This window comes from Penaeus monodon, chromosome 3 (genome assembly GCF_015228065.2).
Source record: "Penaeus monodon isolate SGIC_2016 chromosome 3, NSTDA_Pmon_1, whole genome shotgun sequence".
NCBI classification, from domain to species: domain Eukaryota; kingdom Metazoa; phylum Arthropoda; class Malacostraca; order Decapoda; family Penaeidae; genus Penaeus; species Penaeus monodon.
This window is the reverse complement of record NC_051388.1, coordinates 8,120,935-8,138,434: the sequence shown is the minus strand read 5'-3', so window position 1 is coordinate 8,138,434 and position 17,500 is coordinate 8,120,935. Positions and strand designations below refer to the sequence as shown.

The following is a 17,500-nucleotide window of genomic DNA, read 5'->3' as shown; positions in this document are numbered from 1 at the left end:
AATATTCATCTGAAAGTTTTATGTAACTGCATATAGGAAATACTACAAGTCTCCGTCAGATGAGAAACTTGTGTTCTAGATATGCCATAAATACATACACGCAGTTATGTGTATATATGTAAAACAATAGTAAAATCATCCACTACTTTATTTACAGTATGAAACAAGAAATAAAATATGTACAGTAACGTCCTGATTACTCTTGGCATTCATGTGATTCTGAGTGCAAAATCCAAACCAATAAAAAAATAATAATCAGAAAATCAAAAGTAACAAAAAAACTAAATGCTCTGCTAATGCCACTCAAAAGTGGTTGTGGATCGGCAGTCCAAAAACAAGATCCACACTATATTTAATATCAAAAGAGAACTATCAAAGATTTCTATGCAACTGTTAGAGAAATCCAAAAGGTTTTGTTGGTTCTATAATGGGGAGGGAGGGCAGCACTGTAACAGTTGTGCTAATACTGCACGTGCATCGGCATTTGCAATGGGAGAGGAAGGAAGAGAAAAGGACTCCTTGGCAACTCCAAGAACACACACTGGCCAGGCGTTCAGCTGAGATATGAGCCATTTTCTGAGTGAGAATAGCATTTTGAGATCCAAAACTAGTTATATGAATGTTAGAGATCTTTTGAAAAATTTTAATGATTTAATTTTGATATCTTCTCCCTCTGTCATGGTGTATGCGTATTACTATCCTCTGTCTAATCTCAGGAAAGCAAAAACCTGCAACTCACCCTCAACTCTGGAGCTTTCCAATTCACCAAGACTCTTCAGTAAAATATAATAATAAAGCAGTGTAAAAGGAGAATTAGTGAATCAGAGTACTCCAATGTCTGGGGTGAGTTGCTTGTGTTATTTTTTCTGAGAGTAGACACACTATAATCATGTGTACCTATGTAACACATAGTAACAAAGGAAATTGTACTAGTGTTAGCTTGGTATGAACTAAAGCTGAAAGTTAGTCTACTATTGCACCTACTGGTAATTTAAGATTGTCATATAAATAAAAAACTGTATAGTTTATAACAAAATATCTAGTCCCATATTTTTTTTAATACCTAAAGGATGTGCTTTCTTACAATCTGATGCAGATGAGGCACACCAGCAGATTAATTAAACATTTCTATCTGCTCTAATTCAATTTCCACACATAAAAACTGCTGTATTTCAGAAATCTATAGATCAATATATACAGCGCAAGATCTGATAATATCACAATCAATTTGAGGCATCCTGTAGGAATATTTGTGCAGTTCACCTTGTATCCTGTAGACCTCACTCAAGCATGCCTAATACAAAGGATACATATATTCTATAGGGGTTGAATGTGTCCTATATAACAAGTGTCATGCCTAGTTTTCTTTTGGGACTAACCTATCCAGTTAATTATGAAAATTATCATGCACTTAGCCCCATAATAATCTAAAACACATTATCCCCTCCTCCCCCCAACATTCTACAACTTCCTCCCCTATTATTCTACAATGTTCTCCCCCTGAATCCTACTGACATGAGGGATAAGAATACTAGAAAAAATAAAGGGCCCTCTAAAAAAAAAAAAAAAAAAAAAAAAAAAACAGATAAATAAATGAAAACATAAACACAATTCAAACAGCAACGCAGGGCCAAGCGGGTGTGTCCTTGTGGTATATGCCATGAGTCCACAGTCACCCTGGGGTTCTCACAATGGTCCTTGGTGCTACCTCATCCATGGCGCCCCACACCAGCACGTAGTCCCCAGCATTCACCGCCAGCTCAGCTTCAGGGTTCTCGTTGGGGGAGTGTTGGAATGGGTCGTAGGAGTATCTGTTGGAATAGGGCCGATGTCAGCGAGGGAGGAGGAATTTCTGGACGGATGTCAGCAAGGGAGGAGAAATTTGGGGTGGATGTCAGCAAGGAAGTAGAAATTTGGGGAAGATGTCAGTAAGAGGAGAAATTTGGGGTGGGTGTCAGCAAGAGAGGAGAAATTATGGGCGGATGTCAATAAGAAGAAGTTTGAAAGTTAACGACCCAAAAAAGAAAACACAAAAGGGAATTATATTCTGCAGTCAGTGTAAAACATATCAACATCATGGATATCAAAAAAATATGTGTTCTTATTATATCTCTCCAGTGCTGAAAAAATATATGAATATTTTTTTAAAAACAAGGACAAAAACAATATGAAATGGTCACTGTGAAAATTAATATAACAACTGAATATTATAAGTTTATCGAAAGTCTGGATGCCTCGAAAATAAAGAAAATTGAAAACATTAAGTCACTGTATAACCCGTCATACTTAAATGACAATGTCACCGTTATTTAAAATATTGCTTAATCAACTTTCTTCACATTCTATATAATGATCAATCCCTCTTTCCGTTTTTTTTTTTTTACTGCCATAATTTAATCATTCCCGTAATATAGTAAATATTGATAAATCGCCTCCCTAACACACACACACACACAAAAAGATGAAAATACTATTGATAATGGTGATAATGATAAAGATTTTAAAAATAGGAACAGTTAATAACAAGAACAGCAATAACAACAGAAAAACATTTAAAAATTCAACTAAACTAAAAGAAAAAAATCTGACATCCCATTCTTTTTATTCCATAACTTCCTATATACACAAATGAAGCTAAAAACTAAAATACTAATAAATAACCTCCTGTTAATACAAATGATAAAAAATAAAAAAAATAAAAAATAAATAAATAAAAATAAACAAATAAACAAAAGATAAAATAAATTAACCACTAAATATCCCAAATACCCGAAAAAATGAAAAAAAAACACTTAAATAATACCACTCCTATACGCCACCCTCTACCGCCCCTTCCTGACCTGGCGATGTAGACGTGGCAGCGACCTTTCCCCGGGATCTCGAGTACGTCCAGCACTCTGTTGTCGGTCTCGTACTGTGGCATCAGCACCCCCGGGATGTTGCCGTTCACCAGGTTCTTGTCTGCGGGAGGAGGTGCCAAGAGGGAGGGGATTATTATGGGGGAGAGGAAGTTCCAAGAAGGAGGGATTATTATGGGGGGAGGAAGTGCCAAAGGGAAATATTATGGGGATGGGGGTAATTGTGGGGGAAGTGCCAAGGTAGGGATTATTATGGAGGGAGGAATATTGTAGGGGAGATAGTGGTAAGAGAGGGGATTATCATGGGGGGAGAAAGTGCCAAGGAGAGGGGGAAATATTACTGGAGAAGGGAATTATTGTGGGGAAGGAAGTGTCAAGAGGGGACGAGTAACTCCCAGAAGGGGTGAGTAAAAATGGGAGGAGACTATAGCGGGGCAAAAATGAGGGAGGGTTGCGCGGGGGTTAATGGGCGTAAAATTGAGCCAGGGTGTTGTAGGGAGGTAACTACTGGGGGTGAAAACGAGGTTGTCGTGGGGGAAAAAATACCAGGTTGTACTTAACTGAAAATACTGAAGTTCTAGTGGGAGGAAAATAAGTTGTTTGGGGGTAAAAAATACATGGGTTATAGTGGGATTTAAAAAAAGACCAGGTTGTCGTAGACTAAAAACAATGGCTTGTGGCTGGAATGAAGGTGGAAGAAAATAATCGAATAATCCTAGAAAGGGAGGCGGTGAGGGTAAAAGAGGTATTTAGAGTGGGCAAAAATGATAAGAGATTCATTGAAGAAAGTTAAATTGGAATGTGTATGAAGCGAAGGGGGTGGTGGTAAAAGTTCTTTTTTTAGAGGGAAGGGGGGAGGGGTAAAAATAAAAAATATAATGAATAGGGATGAAATAACAGGTACATTTGTAGGGGGACAAACAGAAACATATTTATCCAAGGATTTTATAAGGACACATTTCGAGATGCTAAATAAACAAGTATGTAGAAGGAAAAATAATACAGTTCTCAGAGAATTCAAAGTGATTCAAAGAAAATTTGATTTATATGATTGTATACATCGTTAATATCTGCAATTTAAGATTTTTGACATCTATTAATATATTGCAACAAACAACTTAATTTAAGATTTTTGACATCTATTGATATATTGCAACAACAAACTTCATTCTATTTTGAAACATTACATACTCAAATTCCTTTGAAAAGCTGCAAAAAAAAAATATGAAAAAGATATCTGAAAAATGCAATAACAAATTTATATTAGTCTTACCCAAAATTACGTCCGTTCTTGGAATAAAAATAAATTGGTGATTATACAACAGTCTACATAAAGTTCTAGTTCTATATAAATAAATAAAACAACAACAATAATAATTATAATAATAATAATAATAGTAACAACAATAATAATAATAATAATAATATTAATAATAATAATAAAAATAATACCGCAACGTTCAATAAAGCGGCAAGAAAATCAAGTTGTAAAAAAAATATATAAAACAATAAATAAAAATCGCAAGCTGCTAAAACAGAAACTCAACCAATATAAACCAAACAAGAACAAAAAACAACATCAAGACATTAAAATCAAAACCAAAAAATTACTAAATATCTACAAAATCATCAACAGCGAAAAAAAAATCAAACTCGCTAAAATTTTTGCAAAACGAAATACGAAGAAAAAAAATCAAAACAAATTCGATTGAACAGTCTAGAAAACATCAAACCACCAACAGAAAAGGGGGGAAAAAGAACTCAAAACTCAAAATACAAATATGTATTTATAAAACAAAGCATTCTACAGAAAACAAGTGAACATCAACGGCGACAGCTACTCGTACCGTCCTTGTCATAGCTCGTGGTGATGATGGTGGGCAGTGGGTTGACGCTGGTGAACACAGGGTTGCTGATGCCCCCGCCTGCCATGCCCACGCCCGTGCCCACCACGCCCACGCCGCTGAGGCCCGCGGACAGGCTGGCAGGGTTGGTTACGGAAAGAGGGTTTGTGCTGTGCAGGGAGACGCCTGGCAGGGAGGTGCCCCCCAGGAGATTGGTCCCGGAGAGGCCGCCGAGGGAGGTCAGGCCCAGGCTGGGGTTGGCGCCGCCCATCTGCGAGGCCAGCGTCGGATCCATCAGGCCGAGGGGATTGTTCCCTAAGGGGTTACTGCCCAGGGGGTTATTACCTAAGGGGTTCACTATGGGGTTGGAGAGGTCCATTGCCGAGACGGTGGTGGTGACCGCCCCGGTGAGGGAGGTCATGCCCGTGCCCGCCATGGCAAAGGAGGAGGGCGTGATGCCCGCCATGGTGCGAGAGGCGAGGCCCAGAGAGGTGATCAAGTCGCTCGTTTTGATGGAAGTCACTCCGGTCGAGGTCGTGGTTAACCCTGTGGCGAGAGAAGGGCGAGACCAAGGCGTGAGCGCTCGTGCTCCGGGCGCCGCGATGTCGCAGTTAAGTGCAATCAAGAAGCTTTTTGAAAAACTGTGAGATCTTCCTTTCATATTTTTTGGTTGTTGAAATAGTTTGTTTGAAGAAAAAGAGATAAGAAAATACTGAGACTGAAGAATCAATTTGCATGTTAAATTGATGTTTGACAAGAGGTCTATGATATAAAATTGGACCGTACCCATGCAAGTGAGGTCTGTTCATGCACAGCAATGCTAGACCATGACGGGATTAGTATGGGTCATGCGAGACGTCAGAGTCTGTTCTGATAGACTAGTCACGCAGGTCTCAGATGGGTACAGAAAAAAAGATATGTATATATATATATGATGACGCTAAGAATGATGTTAGCTGCGAGACCCAGACTCTCTGAAGGCCTCGAGCATACGAGCACCACCACTAGTTCCTCAAACCATTTACAGATTTTGCTTTATGTATTAACGTAAAAAAAGACTCTCAGATAAAAAGAGAAAACTACTGACTCAGAATACAGGCCGCAACCTACAATGGTACAACATTCAAACCGTACACTAACGCTAAATCAAGCGAGATCTAAGATGCTTCTCAGCTTCTTCCTCGCCAGAGTCTCAAAAATCAGATGAAAGTAGAGGCCTACTTCATTTCAAAAAAGAACAAAAATCATTAATTATTTACGAACAAAACTTCTGGCCGGACCACGAGACGTGTACGGGAAGCTGCAGGGTACGAGCAGAAGGCAGACGGCCCGCGCTACGACTACGCTGCAGGTTTGTAAATCAACAACTCCATAAATAACAAAGTGTTCTAGTTTTGTATTTTTGTTTCTCTCTCTCTCATGTTCTAGAGCATTTTTTCACTCAAAAGACCGTTCTGGGACTCTAGCGGACTGAGCTTTGTATTTTTGGGCTTTCTCTCTTACGGTGCTGTTGGCTTTACGAACCCAGCCTTCTACAGGTGCAGGAGCGGGCCGCCCCAGGACGACTAAAGGGCCGTACAGACCCGCCTCTCATAGCTACCAACAGGAGCCAGAGTAGCAGATCCAGTAGCAGCTAAACCGCCACTTACTGTTCCGCTCAAAGCGAGCAAAGTGAGGCTTCGGCACTGTGAGAAAATTTTTGATACGGGACATTGCAGACACGGAGGAGGAGGAGGTGGTGGTGGTGGGTGGTTTGCCGACTGAGCGGTGGCGCCCAGGGTGTTGGGGGAGAACCCGCGTCCGAGAGGAGGAGTGGTGAGCCCGTGAGCCCTGCCGCTGCTGCTGCTGCTGCTGCTGCTGCTGGCGCTGTTGGTACGCCTGGGGGTGGTTGGATGAGTGCGTCCCGTAATGGTGGCTCAGGGAGAGCGAGCTGTGGTGCTTCTGGTGGTAGTGGTGCTTGGAGTGGTGCTTGGGGTGGTGCTGGTGGTGGGGAGGGTAGGTGTGGTGGTGATAGGAAGGGTACGTGTGGTGGTGGTGACGAGAGCCACCGTGGGACCCACTCATGAACACCCCCGGCGTGAACCCGTCCAAGAACTGCACGTGTTTGGCGTGGGGACCTGAAGACACGCGCAGGTCAAACATCACCCTCCTTCTTGCTTTTAACAGTGTCAAAAAGAATCAAAATCTGCTACTGGTGCGGCCCTTCCTCTCCCTCTCTAACCTGAGTCCTTTCCACGTCTACCAACAGTCCACTTTGCAACGGGTTTTGTGACAAGAAAACAAACTCTCCCCTTGCCAGACTTCAGGTGGATCAGTCTTAGAGGGCCAGAACCTTTTTAAAGATTAGTTTGACATTTTTTTTTTTTTTTTTTTTTTTTTTTAGCTTTTTGGGTTTTTGTTGTTTTTATTACATAAGATACTCGCTTCATTTGATCCTTCCCCTGCGATTATTCACACAGCTAAGACCCCGATATATATATATTTATTTTCTTAGAGAATAATAAAAAAATAAACAGGGGAATGACATTCCCCTCCAGAAAAAAAACATCCGAATGGGTGAAAATGAAAAAAAAAATGGGAGGAGGAAAAAAAAAAAGAGGAAACACACACACGTAAAAAAAAAATATATCTCACAAATCTTACCTATGGTCGACCGCGACTTCTCGAGCTCAGCGAGAATCTTATTATCCTGCTCGATTTTGGCCATAATGCGATCGATCTCCGTGGCTGCATTTTCGAGGTTGGCGGACCCCGGGAGCGGCGACGCATTGGGGAAACCGCCCACGCCACTTCCTACGCCAACGCCAACGCCGCCGCCCCCGCCGCCCACGCCCGAGGCCACCAAGGAGGAGGAGGTGTTGGTCGTGTACACGCCCGAGGACGAGAGCGAGTTGAGGGAGGTAAGGCCTGCGGGCGAGCGGCCACGCCGAACAAAGGCCAGTCAGGTTAGAGCTCGCTTTGACAATCACTCATTACAAGCTAACAACCGATTATTCATTGGCTTAAGGGTTATTAAACTTATTTGTAAGCTAAGATGCGATTGCACACATGATTCTGTAAGCTAAATGGTTGATTACTGTTAGCCTTCTTTAAGAGATTTCTTACAACTTACGGTTACATTTGTCTCTATGACTGTATTTGCGATTACTTTTTTTTTGTCTTAAAATAAAATTATTGCCCGCCTCTTCATTATATCTTTTTTTTAGGGTAAAGTTAATATTTTCCAAAACAATTTGCAATTTGTAACTGAGTACCTGGGCAGAATTTTTGTTTTTTTTTTCTCTCTCTTTTTTTTCTTTTTTAAAATGTTCTTCTGAAATTAAATATAACTTTTATATTTACTTCAGGGGGCAATGCAATTTCTCATGAAGAGACTGGAGTATGATTTAGCCCATATAATTACACACAAACAACAGCTGGGGAGAAATACACAAGATATATACATATATATGCAAAATACATATATATCTTTAGCACACCAAATCTAACTTCTTCTTTTTTCTTAATTTTACAGAGTTACGCTTAGCCAAACACATGCTCAATCAAAAGATCACCTCAATAAAAAATCACACAAAAGAAAAATAAATATTAGTAGTAATCATAATAATTATCAACAATTTTCATATTGCTCTTCTCTCTCTCTCTCTCTCTCAGTTTTCATGTTTTCAATTTTTTTTTTCGTAAATTGACCAGGGGGGGAGGGGAAGGGGAGGGTCATCATCATCATTTTTCTTTTGATTAATCATTATCTATTACTTCCTCTAGCTACTGACATCGCGACATCACTTTAAGTCAAAGTGGACTAACTGTTGGCAAAGGTGGAAGATAGGACCGCATTTTTTTCTTTAAATTGTTATCATCATTATCATTATTTACTCGCTTACCACATCATTTGAATCTTTAGTAAATAAGATCGTCTCTATAACAATAAGGACCGTTTTGTTACTCACATATATATTTTTTTTAAACCAGAGATTCGATTCTTTTTTTATTATTTTGTAGAATATATGTATAAAATAATTCAATAACGAAGGAAAAAGAACATGTCAAACTGAACACCACCTCTGATAATGTTCTCGACCTGCATTGTGATTCCACCGTTTGGTTACACAAAAGAAAGCTTCTTATGCGGGGAATCGAACACTTCATAAATATCAACGATGATTAAAATAATAATAATAATAATAAAGAGCATCAACATTGATAAAAAAGATGGGGGGGAGGGGAGGGAGGGGGGGGCAAATTCAGCACAATATTTCTATTCTAGTGATTGAATTGATCAATAAAATTCTTGTGAAAAGCATTCGTACACACATACACATACACACAGAGATACATATATATGTACGTAAGTATTTGTACTAACAGAAAAGGAGTCTACATAAACATCAACATCCGAATATGCCACAGACAAAACAACAAAAACAACAACAATATACTTATAAAAGTAACTGGCAATGGGAAGTGGGTTTGCAACATCATGCAATGCACGAACCTTCGCAATTGCCAACTCTACTCAAAGAGTCAATACGTCTGCCTTTTTTGTTTTTGTTTTTTTGTTTTTTTTATTCCTCTCTCTCTTTCTCTTTCTTTTTTCTAACTTCTAGTAACACAAGACATGCAGCATGCAAAGTTGCACGGCAAAAGTAACACCTAAGGGTCGATAGGCCTACGTTTTGCAGCTCTAATGTATTCATAAAAAATAAAAAACAAAGAATTTCGACGGAGCATGAGCACCACCCTCTCAAAAAGGCAAGCACAAAAAAAAAATGTCGCGGGATTTTTATTTGTTATAACATATATTTTTTAAAGTATAAAACTATTACCATTCTTATTACTATTATTATTATTTTCTCAATGGGAGGGAGGGTGGGATGAGATGAAGCATTGAAAAAAGGGGTGTGTATGGAGGGGGGGGGGGGGGTTTGAGTTGACATCCCAAAATTTTATTCTCTCAAAGGGTGTTTAGAGGGGGGGCGGCGAGTAGAGGGGATAGGGGGGGAGGGATGGCTAGGGGGTACTAAATATACCGTAAAAGGGAGAAAAACCTTGGGGGGGGTAGAGGGGAGGGGGTCCTAATCTTCATTAACAGCCTAATAACATTAACATTCCTGAAATCACTGGGAAACGCAGCAGGGGTTGAAATTACTTTTCAACTATATTATATTACACACACATATAAGCCTTGATGTATGTATGTATATATATATATATATATATATATATATATATATATATATATATATATATGTATATATATACATTTATTATATATATATATATAATATATATATATATATATATATATATATATATATATATATATATGCATACACACATATATATTTATGCATATATGCTACTGATTACATAAGTTAGTATGCTGTATATATACAGTACATACATTACAGAAGCATACATAAACATGTGCATACGTATGAGTGTATATCTACTTCTCGTATTTTCACTCGACGTTGCCTTGGTAATATCCGTCGTTATACCCATCCTTACACCTTATCCTTTCTCCCTTTCTTCCTCACCCACTCTCCATCGTCCTATCTTTTCCTATGCATCCCTTGCCCAGACCTTCCCCTTTCCCCCCTCCCCTTTCCCCGACTCCCTCCCTCCCTTCTTCCATCCCCTTCCCCACTCCCTCCCTTCCTCCATCCCCTCCCCCACTCCCTCCCTCCTTTCATCCCCTCCCCCATTCCCTCCCTCCCCTTTCCCCTCACCTCCCCTACCCCCACAATAACAGAGGTAGCAAAGCCATGGTCACTTGGCGCTGCTGTTCGCGTTAAAGGTGACCACGCCGGCCCCCGCACGCTGACTGACACGCTTCCATGCGAGGGCGAAGGGGGGGGGGGGTAAGGGGGGAGGTTACTCCGGCGCCCTCCTCCTTGCGAGACGCTCCTGGGCGAGGAGGGGTGGGTAAGGGACACGTATCTGGGGGAGGGGGTATTTTTGAGAGAAAAGGGGGGTCAGGGTTGATTTTCTCTTCTGGGGGACTACTATTAGAATACCTCTAATGGGGCTACTTTACTCTCCAGGGCTACTTTGAGTGTGTGGGGCGTCTGGGGAGGGAGGCTGCCTCTGCGAGCTACTCCTGAGGCCGCACTAGGAACTACTTTTCGAGGGCTGTCTCCTGTGGTTCGCCTTACACTGGGACTACTCTTGCGGGACTACTCTCATAGGCTACTTTACTCTAAGGGGGCTACTGGCTAAGGTGGCTTTGAGATGCTCGAGGTTTCTGGTTAGATCAGGTTTAAATTTGATATGTGATCCCTGAGGCTACCGATCAATAGTGGCTTTCCGACTTACAATGCCCTCGTTTCTAATTTTCGTCCCTAACAAAGCCCACGTTTTATTTATTTATTTATTTATTTTAATTCTATTCCTATTGCTATTTTGATCCCCGTAAGTATCTACATATTCACAGCGCCAATGGAAACCAATCGTTCGAAACCCAATCGTTCGAAACACACACGAACCCGGATGATCAATTTTGTTTTACTCTCCAAATCAAGGTCACGCGGCAAGTTATATCAACGGCGGGTTTTAATTGCTCTGGCCAAACTGACGCCACATATTGCAAGAACATCAAGATTCGTATTAAAGGTCTGACACGCCCCCTTCCCTCCCTCCTGCCGACCCTCCGGCCCTCCCTTCCCTTCGGGTTCCGGTTCTCGGGTTCGTGACAGCCTGGTGAACCGCCCATCAAAACCGGCCGAGAGACGCGCGCCGATGTTGCACCTGGAAAATAGTGCAACGACAGGACTCCATGCTCTTTTTTTTCTTTTTTTTTGCGGGGGGAGGTTGTTTAAAGCTGTGAATCTGAACTGAAACTACCTGTAAAAGCCAACCACTAACTATTCGGTGCCTTGTCACAGCGGAGGCTCTGACAACGCCCGGGGGGCAATTACCATGATCATTCCCAAAGGAAAAAAGGTAAATAAATATGCCAACTGTCGACGCTGCAAAAAATCAAACTAGGCTGCATCCTGGTAGCATGAATTCTGAATCTGATCAACTTGTTTTGCTTCTAAATGAATCATTGAATGACTAACTCTTAGGCGTCCTTCTTGAGGGGGAGAGGGATGTACGAGAGGGCGACCAATGAGCGCGCTCCTCGCGGCTGCTCTGACCTGATTGGCCAGCGAGGGGTGACGTGGACAGAGGGGGTTGGTGGACCAAGAGAGAATCGGGAAGATCGACCAAACCGAACACATCTAGGCCGTGGGGCAGACTCATGCCCATCCCGGAGGGTGGTACTGGTGTCGACCGGGCCGTGCTACCATTGGACAAAATTTGACTGGAATCTGCAAAGAATTGGTGACGTCAGCATGCACACCTGTCCCTTGGAAGTGGAAGAGTCACGCGGTTGCACGGGGAAGCACGTGCAGTGTTAGTCATGGTGAATGCATCACACACTTCCATATGAGTTGTCATTGAGAAAGGAGCAAGGGCATTCACAGGTACACAATGTGCAACGTCATTCATTCTTCAATCAGGGAACAAGTTACATAGTTCTTCCATGACTGAGCAAGTTCATTCACAATTAGACGCATTCTCAAAAACAAGGCAAAATCATTCACAATCACACCCAATAACCTAATCGAATTTACATCTATTCCATTATTTAATCCTCCATTTTCCCTCTCTTTTTTGAAACGCTTTATTGCACTCACTTAGTTATACTTTTTACGAATTTACTTCTACAGAACTTTTTTTTTTTACAAACTTAAATTCTTTATTTTAATCTGAGTATGTGGCTTAATCTTGAACATTTAATTATGTGTACCTCTTTTTAATCCTAAACATGTAATTATGTGTACCTCTTTTTAATTCTAAACATGTTTAAAAACCTACTCTCTCTCTCTCTCTCTCTCTCTCTCTCTCTCTCTCTCTCTCTCTCTCTTCTCTCTCTCTTTACTTTCTCTTTCTCTCTCTCTCTCTCTCTCTCTCTCTCTCTCTCTCTCTCTCTCTCTCTCTCTCTCTCTCTCTCTCTCTCTCCCTCACACACACACACACACACACACACACACACACACACACACACACACACACACACACACACACACACACACACACACACACACACACACACACACGCACACACACACACAATTTGCATAAACATACTCATATGTAAGTGAACCAGTAGAGAAAGGAAGAATGATTAGTCATATAAAATAAAACTACATGTGCCATGGCAGCCCAAACTTTGCATAACAAAAGAGAGATGGATCATAAATGTGCGCACACGTGTAAAAGAGCTGTGGTACAAAAAATAAATAAATAAATAATAAAAATAAAAAAGTAAATGTGCCAGTTGTCCACCAGCAAGCATCCAGTCCATCAGTCCATGTACAAATGTGTTCATTCTATTTACAGGTTCAAGTGTTCACATGACCAAAGTTCAGGGTGAGAGAAATAATAATCATAATATAGTAATGAGTCCCGTGCAATGTTGTTCGTGAGGAAAAAAAAATGTTTCGCTCTCGCTCTGTTGTGGCTCTGCTCTTTTGTTTTGATTTGTTTTTTGTGTATCTTGTTTTCCCGCCGTTTTCATCAGTATATAATTTTTTAAAAATCTGTTCGGTTTTTGTTCTGTTTTGTATTATGTTTTTTTCTGTCATTTTTGTTTAATTTACTGACCATTTTAAAATTGCCCCTTTAGTCTATGAAAATAAGGAGTCAAAGGTGATTTTTTTTTCTGAGGAGCGAGAAAATAATCTGAAAACAAAATGTCAAAATCTAAATCGCAAATGGACGTGACATATTTATCGTTAAAAAAAATCACCCCATAACTTTTTAAAAAAGCGGTAAAAAAGTGAGGGGAAATTATCTACGGACGAAATGACGCCCCCCACTTTTCCCCTCTTTTAAAACGCCACACCAGAGCGAGAGGGCGAAGGGGTGAGAGACCAAGGGGGAGAAGGGGAAATGCGAGAGGGGAAGGAGGAGAATAGAAGAGGTGGGAAGGAGGGGAATGGGGAGGAGAGAGGGGGAGGGAGAACACCATACTATGACAGTGACTTCTTCCTCCCCCCCTCCCTCCCCTCTTAAACCCCTCCCCATTCCCTTCCTCCCCCCCTGCCCCCCTCCACTCCCTCCTCCTACTGTATCTACCTTGGTAAAAGTGTGAATGTCGGAGCAAAAGAAATGAAAGTAAATAAAAAAGGGAAGGAGGGAAGTAAGGAATAAAAAAACATATTTCCAAAAGGTTACAAAAAAAGTGAAAGAAATCGAAAGAGCGAGGGAAGAGGGAAATGAGGGTAAATCACCATCGTTACTAAAAGGAGAGAAAAAAACGAAGAGAAATGAAAGAGAGAGACAAGGCACACAGATTCAAAGGACAAATTTCTCATATGTACAAGCAGCAACCTTACAGATATAAAGATTATAAGTATAGATAAAGTCATATGTATCTTTTACATGGGGAGAGATATATGTAAATATACGGATACATAGATATATATACATATATCAGAGTCAGAAAAGCGACACCTCTGTTATCTCCAAATATCCGATAATAATAATCCAAATTTGGCAAAACTGAGATGGATCGTCTCAAATTCATCTTTATTCTTTGGTTTAATTTGGTCTTTGCTTTGCTTTTTTTTGGATGTTTTTGTCGCCATAAACATAAAACAAACACACATAAAAAAAATAAACAATATATGATGATGCACATGTCTTAAACTCATGCATTGAGCAAAAAACGTGAGGAAGCACAAGAGCATTTTCATTTCTTTCTGCTATTCTGTTTTGTTTTGGTTTCTTGTACAATTCTTGCTTTTTTTTTTTGGAAAATCATTATTTCATTACTTTGTTGGTTACTCAGTAGGCAATTTCGGATGAGAACTTGCTTGTACAGGGACATATCTGACCACCACCGTCACCGCCCAGTTGAGATTGTCAAAGTTGGGGAGGAGAAAAAGGGGAGAAAGAAAACGTAAATGACAAATCAAAGAAAACGGAGGCGGAGAGTTCACACGCCACGTTTTCTACAGAAGAAAACGGAAGCGGCTGTATTAATTCTATGGGAAACTGAGACGAGTGGATAAAATACTTGTAAGTGGGAGGAGGGAGAGTGAGAGAGAATACGGAACAGGTAATAATGCGTAAACTCAGGTAACAAGGGTGTGGGCAGGTGGATGGCGTGGGAGTGAGCAAAATAAGACTAACAGGAAGAGATAAAATAGCGAAAGAGAAAGTCAAGTTAAGCCGAAAATGATAGCAAAACAACCACGGGAACACAAAAGCCATAAGAATAAGAACAGACGAGAGGGAACGAAAGAAAGAAAAGGGGGAGAGGACGAGAAAAATAGGAAATTGAATTTCACGCAATAAAAATCGTATTCATAATGATAACAGAAAACCGACAAGAAATCATAAATAAAATTTTCATCCTTATATAACTGTCGTCTTTGGTCAAAAGCGACGTTCAAATTATTGATATATTATAAACTGTATATAAAATATCAATATCAAAATATTCATTAAAAAATGATAAATAGATCTATAAGTTGCACAAATGAACAAAAAAAAATAATAATAAAATAAAAATAACTTTCAAATAAGAATGTTAATGCGAATCGATTTTCTTATAAAAAAAACTTCCTGCTTCCTCATTTAAAGACAAGAAACAGACAGGACAAAAGGATAATAAATAAAAAACAAGAAATAAATATGAAAAAAATGAAATTAGATAAAGAAAGGAGAAAGAGTAAGACAAGTATGAAGAGTAAAAAAAAAAAAAAAGAAAAGAAAAGAAAAAAAGGTATTGGATAACAATGACATTAAACCTTAATTACTATTTCATTAATATAATATATTAAGTGTAAGTGACAAGTGTGATCATTATATCTCAAGCCTTGATTTTCAACATTATATCTGTATATCTCATCACCGGAAATGCATTAAATCATCCATCTTATGAAAATAAACTACAAATACCGAAAGATTTATACACATGATACCTGAAGACTTAACAAAATGCAACAAACATCATAATTAATTATAAAAAAAAACAGGAAAATTAACTACATTACCTACCTAGCAACAACAGATAATTAACAGTCACTTAAATTAGCACCGTTTTTTTTTATTGATTACTGTTATTATATCTACATTATAATTACGTCTGTACAGGTAATAACATCTAATCATCTAGCAAATAGCCATCTATTTGTAACGCCACAATCACGTGTTCATTAACAGCGGCTGAAATTTTGCATAAATTATCCGCAGGAAATTTTTGCACAATTTGCATATTCTATTGATATGCAACTCAATTGCTGTTATAGCTGATTGTTATATATTAATGACAGTTATGGTATTGATGATAATGATGATCGTGGTGGGGATGATGATGATGATGATGATGATGATGATGATGATGATGATGATGATGATGATGATGATAATGATAATGATAATGATAATGACGTGATAATGACGTGACGATGACGATGACGATGACGTGACGATGACGAAGAAGATGAAGAAGATTACCATGTGCTACAAATCGGTAGCCTTTCCGCTCCAATGAAACAGTGACCGTGTGTGTAAAAAGTTCTAATTCACTTTTCGTGGTACTAAATTCCTCTATCATTTACTTCTGAATTAACGACAAAAATTACTAGAGTTTTGTTATATTTAGTGACAAGTTAGCGATTTTGTGCTTAAAATAGAGGGGAAAATAAAACATTAGCTTTAAAGAATCTACTTCTAACTGCCTGTTTATACGACCATTAAAAATACATATTGTAAGGTTATATACATCTATGTACATATATGTATTCTGTGTATACGCGTGTGCGTGCGTGCGTGTGTGTGTGTGTTTGCGTGTGTGTGTGTGTTTGCTTGTGTATGTGTGTATGTGTATGTGTGTGTGTGTGTGTGTGTTGTGTGTGTGTGTGTGTGTGTGTGTGTGTGTGTGTGTGTGTGTGCGTGTGCGTGTGCGTGTGCGTGTGCGTGTGCGTGTGCGTGTTCTTGTGCGTGTGCGTCTGTGAATGTGTGCGTGTACATAAATGAAATACATGTCTTATATATGCATAGATGTGCATTTAATTCCAAGTATACATATTGTAGGTCAAACTTCTGGTCCAATTTCGTTCGCAAGATCACAGCTGATACCTGGCGGGACCTAACAGCCTTTTTTGTATATATATCGCATAAAGTGAAATCAAGGGAAGAAAATACATATTCATAATTATTTCTCTACAAGCTTAAAGCATTTTTTTTTTCTCTCTCTCTTTTTTTAAACAGAAAACTCCTTACTGTTACATAGCGAGATCGAAATCGGACCATATTTTCAAATCGTTTAAATCTGTTTGATTATGTACAGCTGCATAACAAACACACGCGCTTATATATACACAAACAGGTACAAACAAACAGACTGAAACAAAAGCAGAAAAGGGAAATGAGTCTTCTTTTTTTTTCTTTTTTTTTTTAAGGGAAATTTCCATCTTTATTAAGGGAACAACGAAAAATGGCGCCAAAAAAATACCCGCTGCAGCGCAAAATTTCGTTAAATTCGTTACGATCACTAAATGCCTAAATATACAACGAAAATCTTTAATTAAAAAGGCGTTGTTAAGCCTCATTACTGAGGTCTTACCTGACAGATACATGTCTGTGATTGCAGCAAAATACACACACAAAAAAAAGAAAAAAAAAGAGAAAAAGAAAAAAAAAGAAAAAAATGTTAAGACAAAAACAACCAAGTTTTTGTTGGTATTAATAACAGAGGCGAGGGGGAGGGGGGTGTAGGGGGAGAGGAGAGGGAAT

At 39.4% G+C, this 17,500-nt stretch overlaps 1 protein-coding gene across 1 annotated transcript in view; it reads right to left on the bottom strand.

Moving 5' to 3' along the window:
* The window catches only part of LOC119591500, a gene marked incomplete in the record, with an annotated part of 390,964 nt that overhangs the window by 87,111 nt on the left and 286,353 nt on the right, over positions 1-17,500 (bottom strand). Inside the window, 6 exon segments of the mRNA XM_037940253.1 lie at positions 1,691-1,811; positions 2,841-2,961; positions 4,706-5,248; positions 6,352-6,819; positions 7,346-7,609; positions 11,845-12,018. Coding sequence (XP_037796181.1) covers positions 1,691-1,811; positions 2,841-2,961; positions 4,706-5,248; positions 6,352-6,819; positions 7,346-7,609; positions 11,845-12,018 — 1,691 coding nt within the window.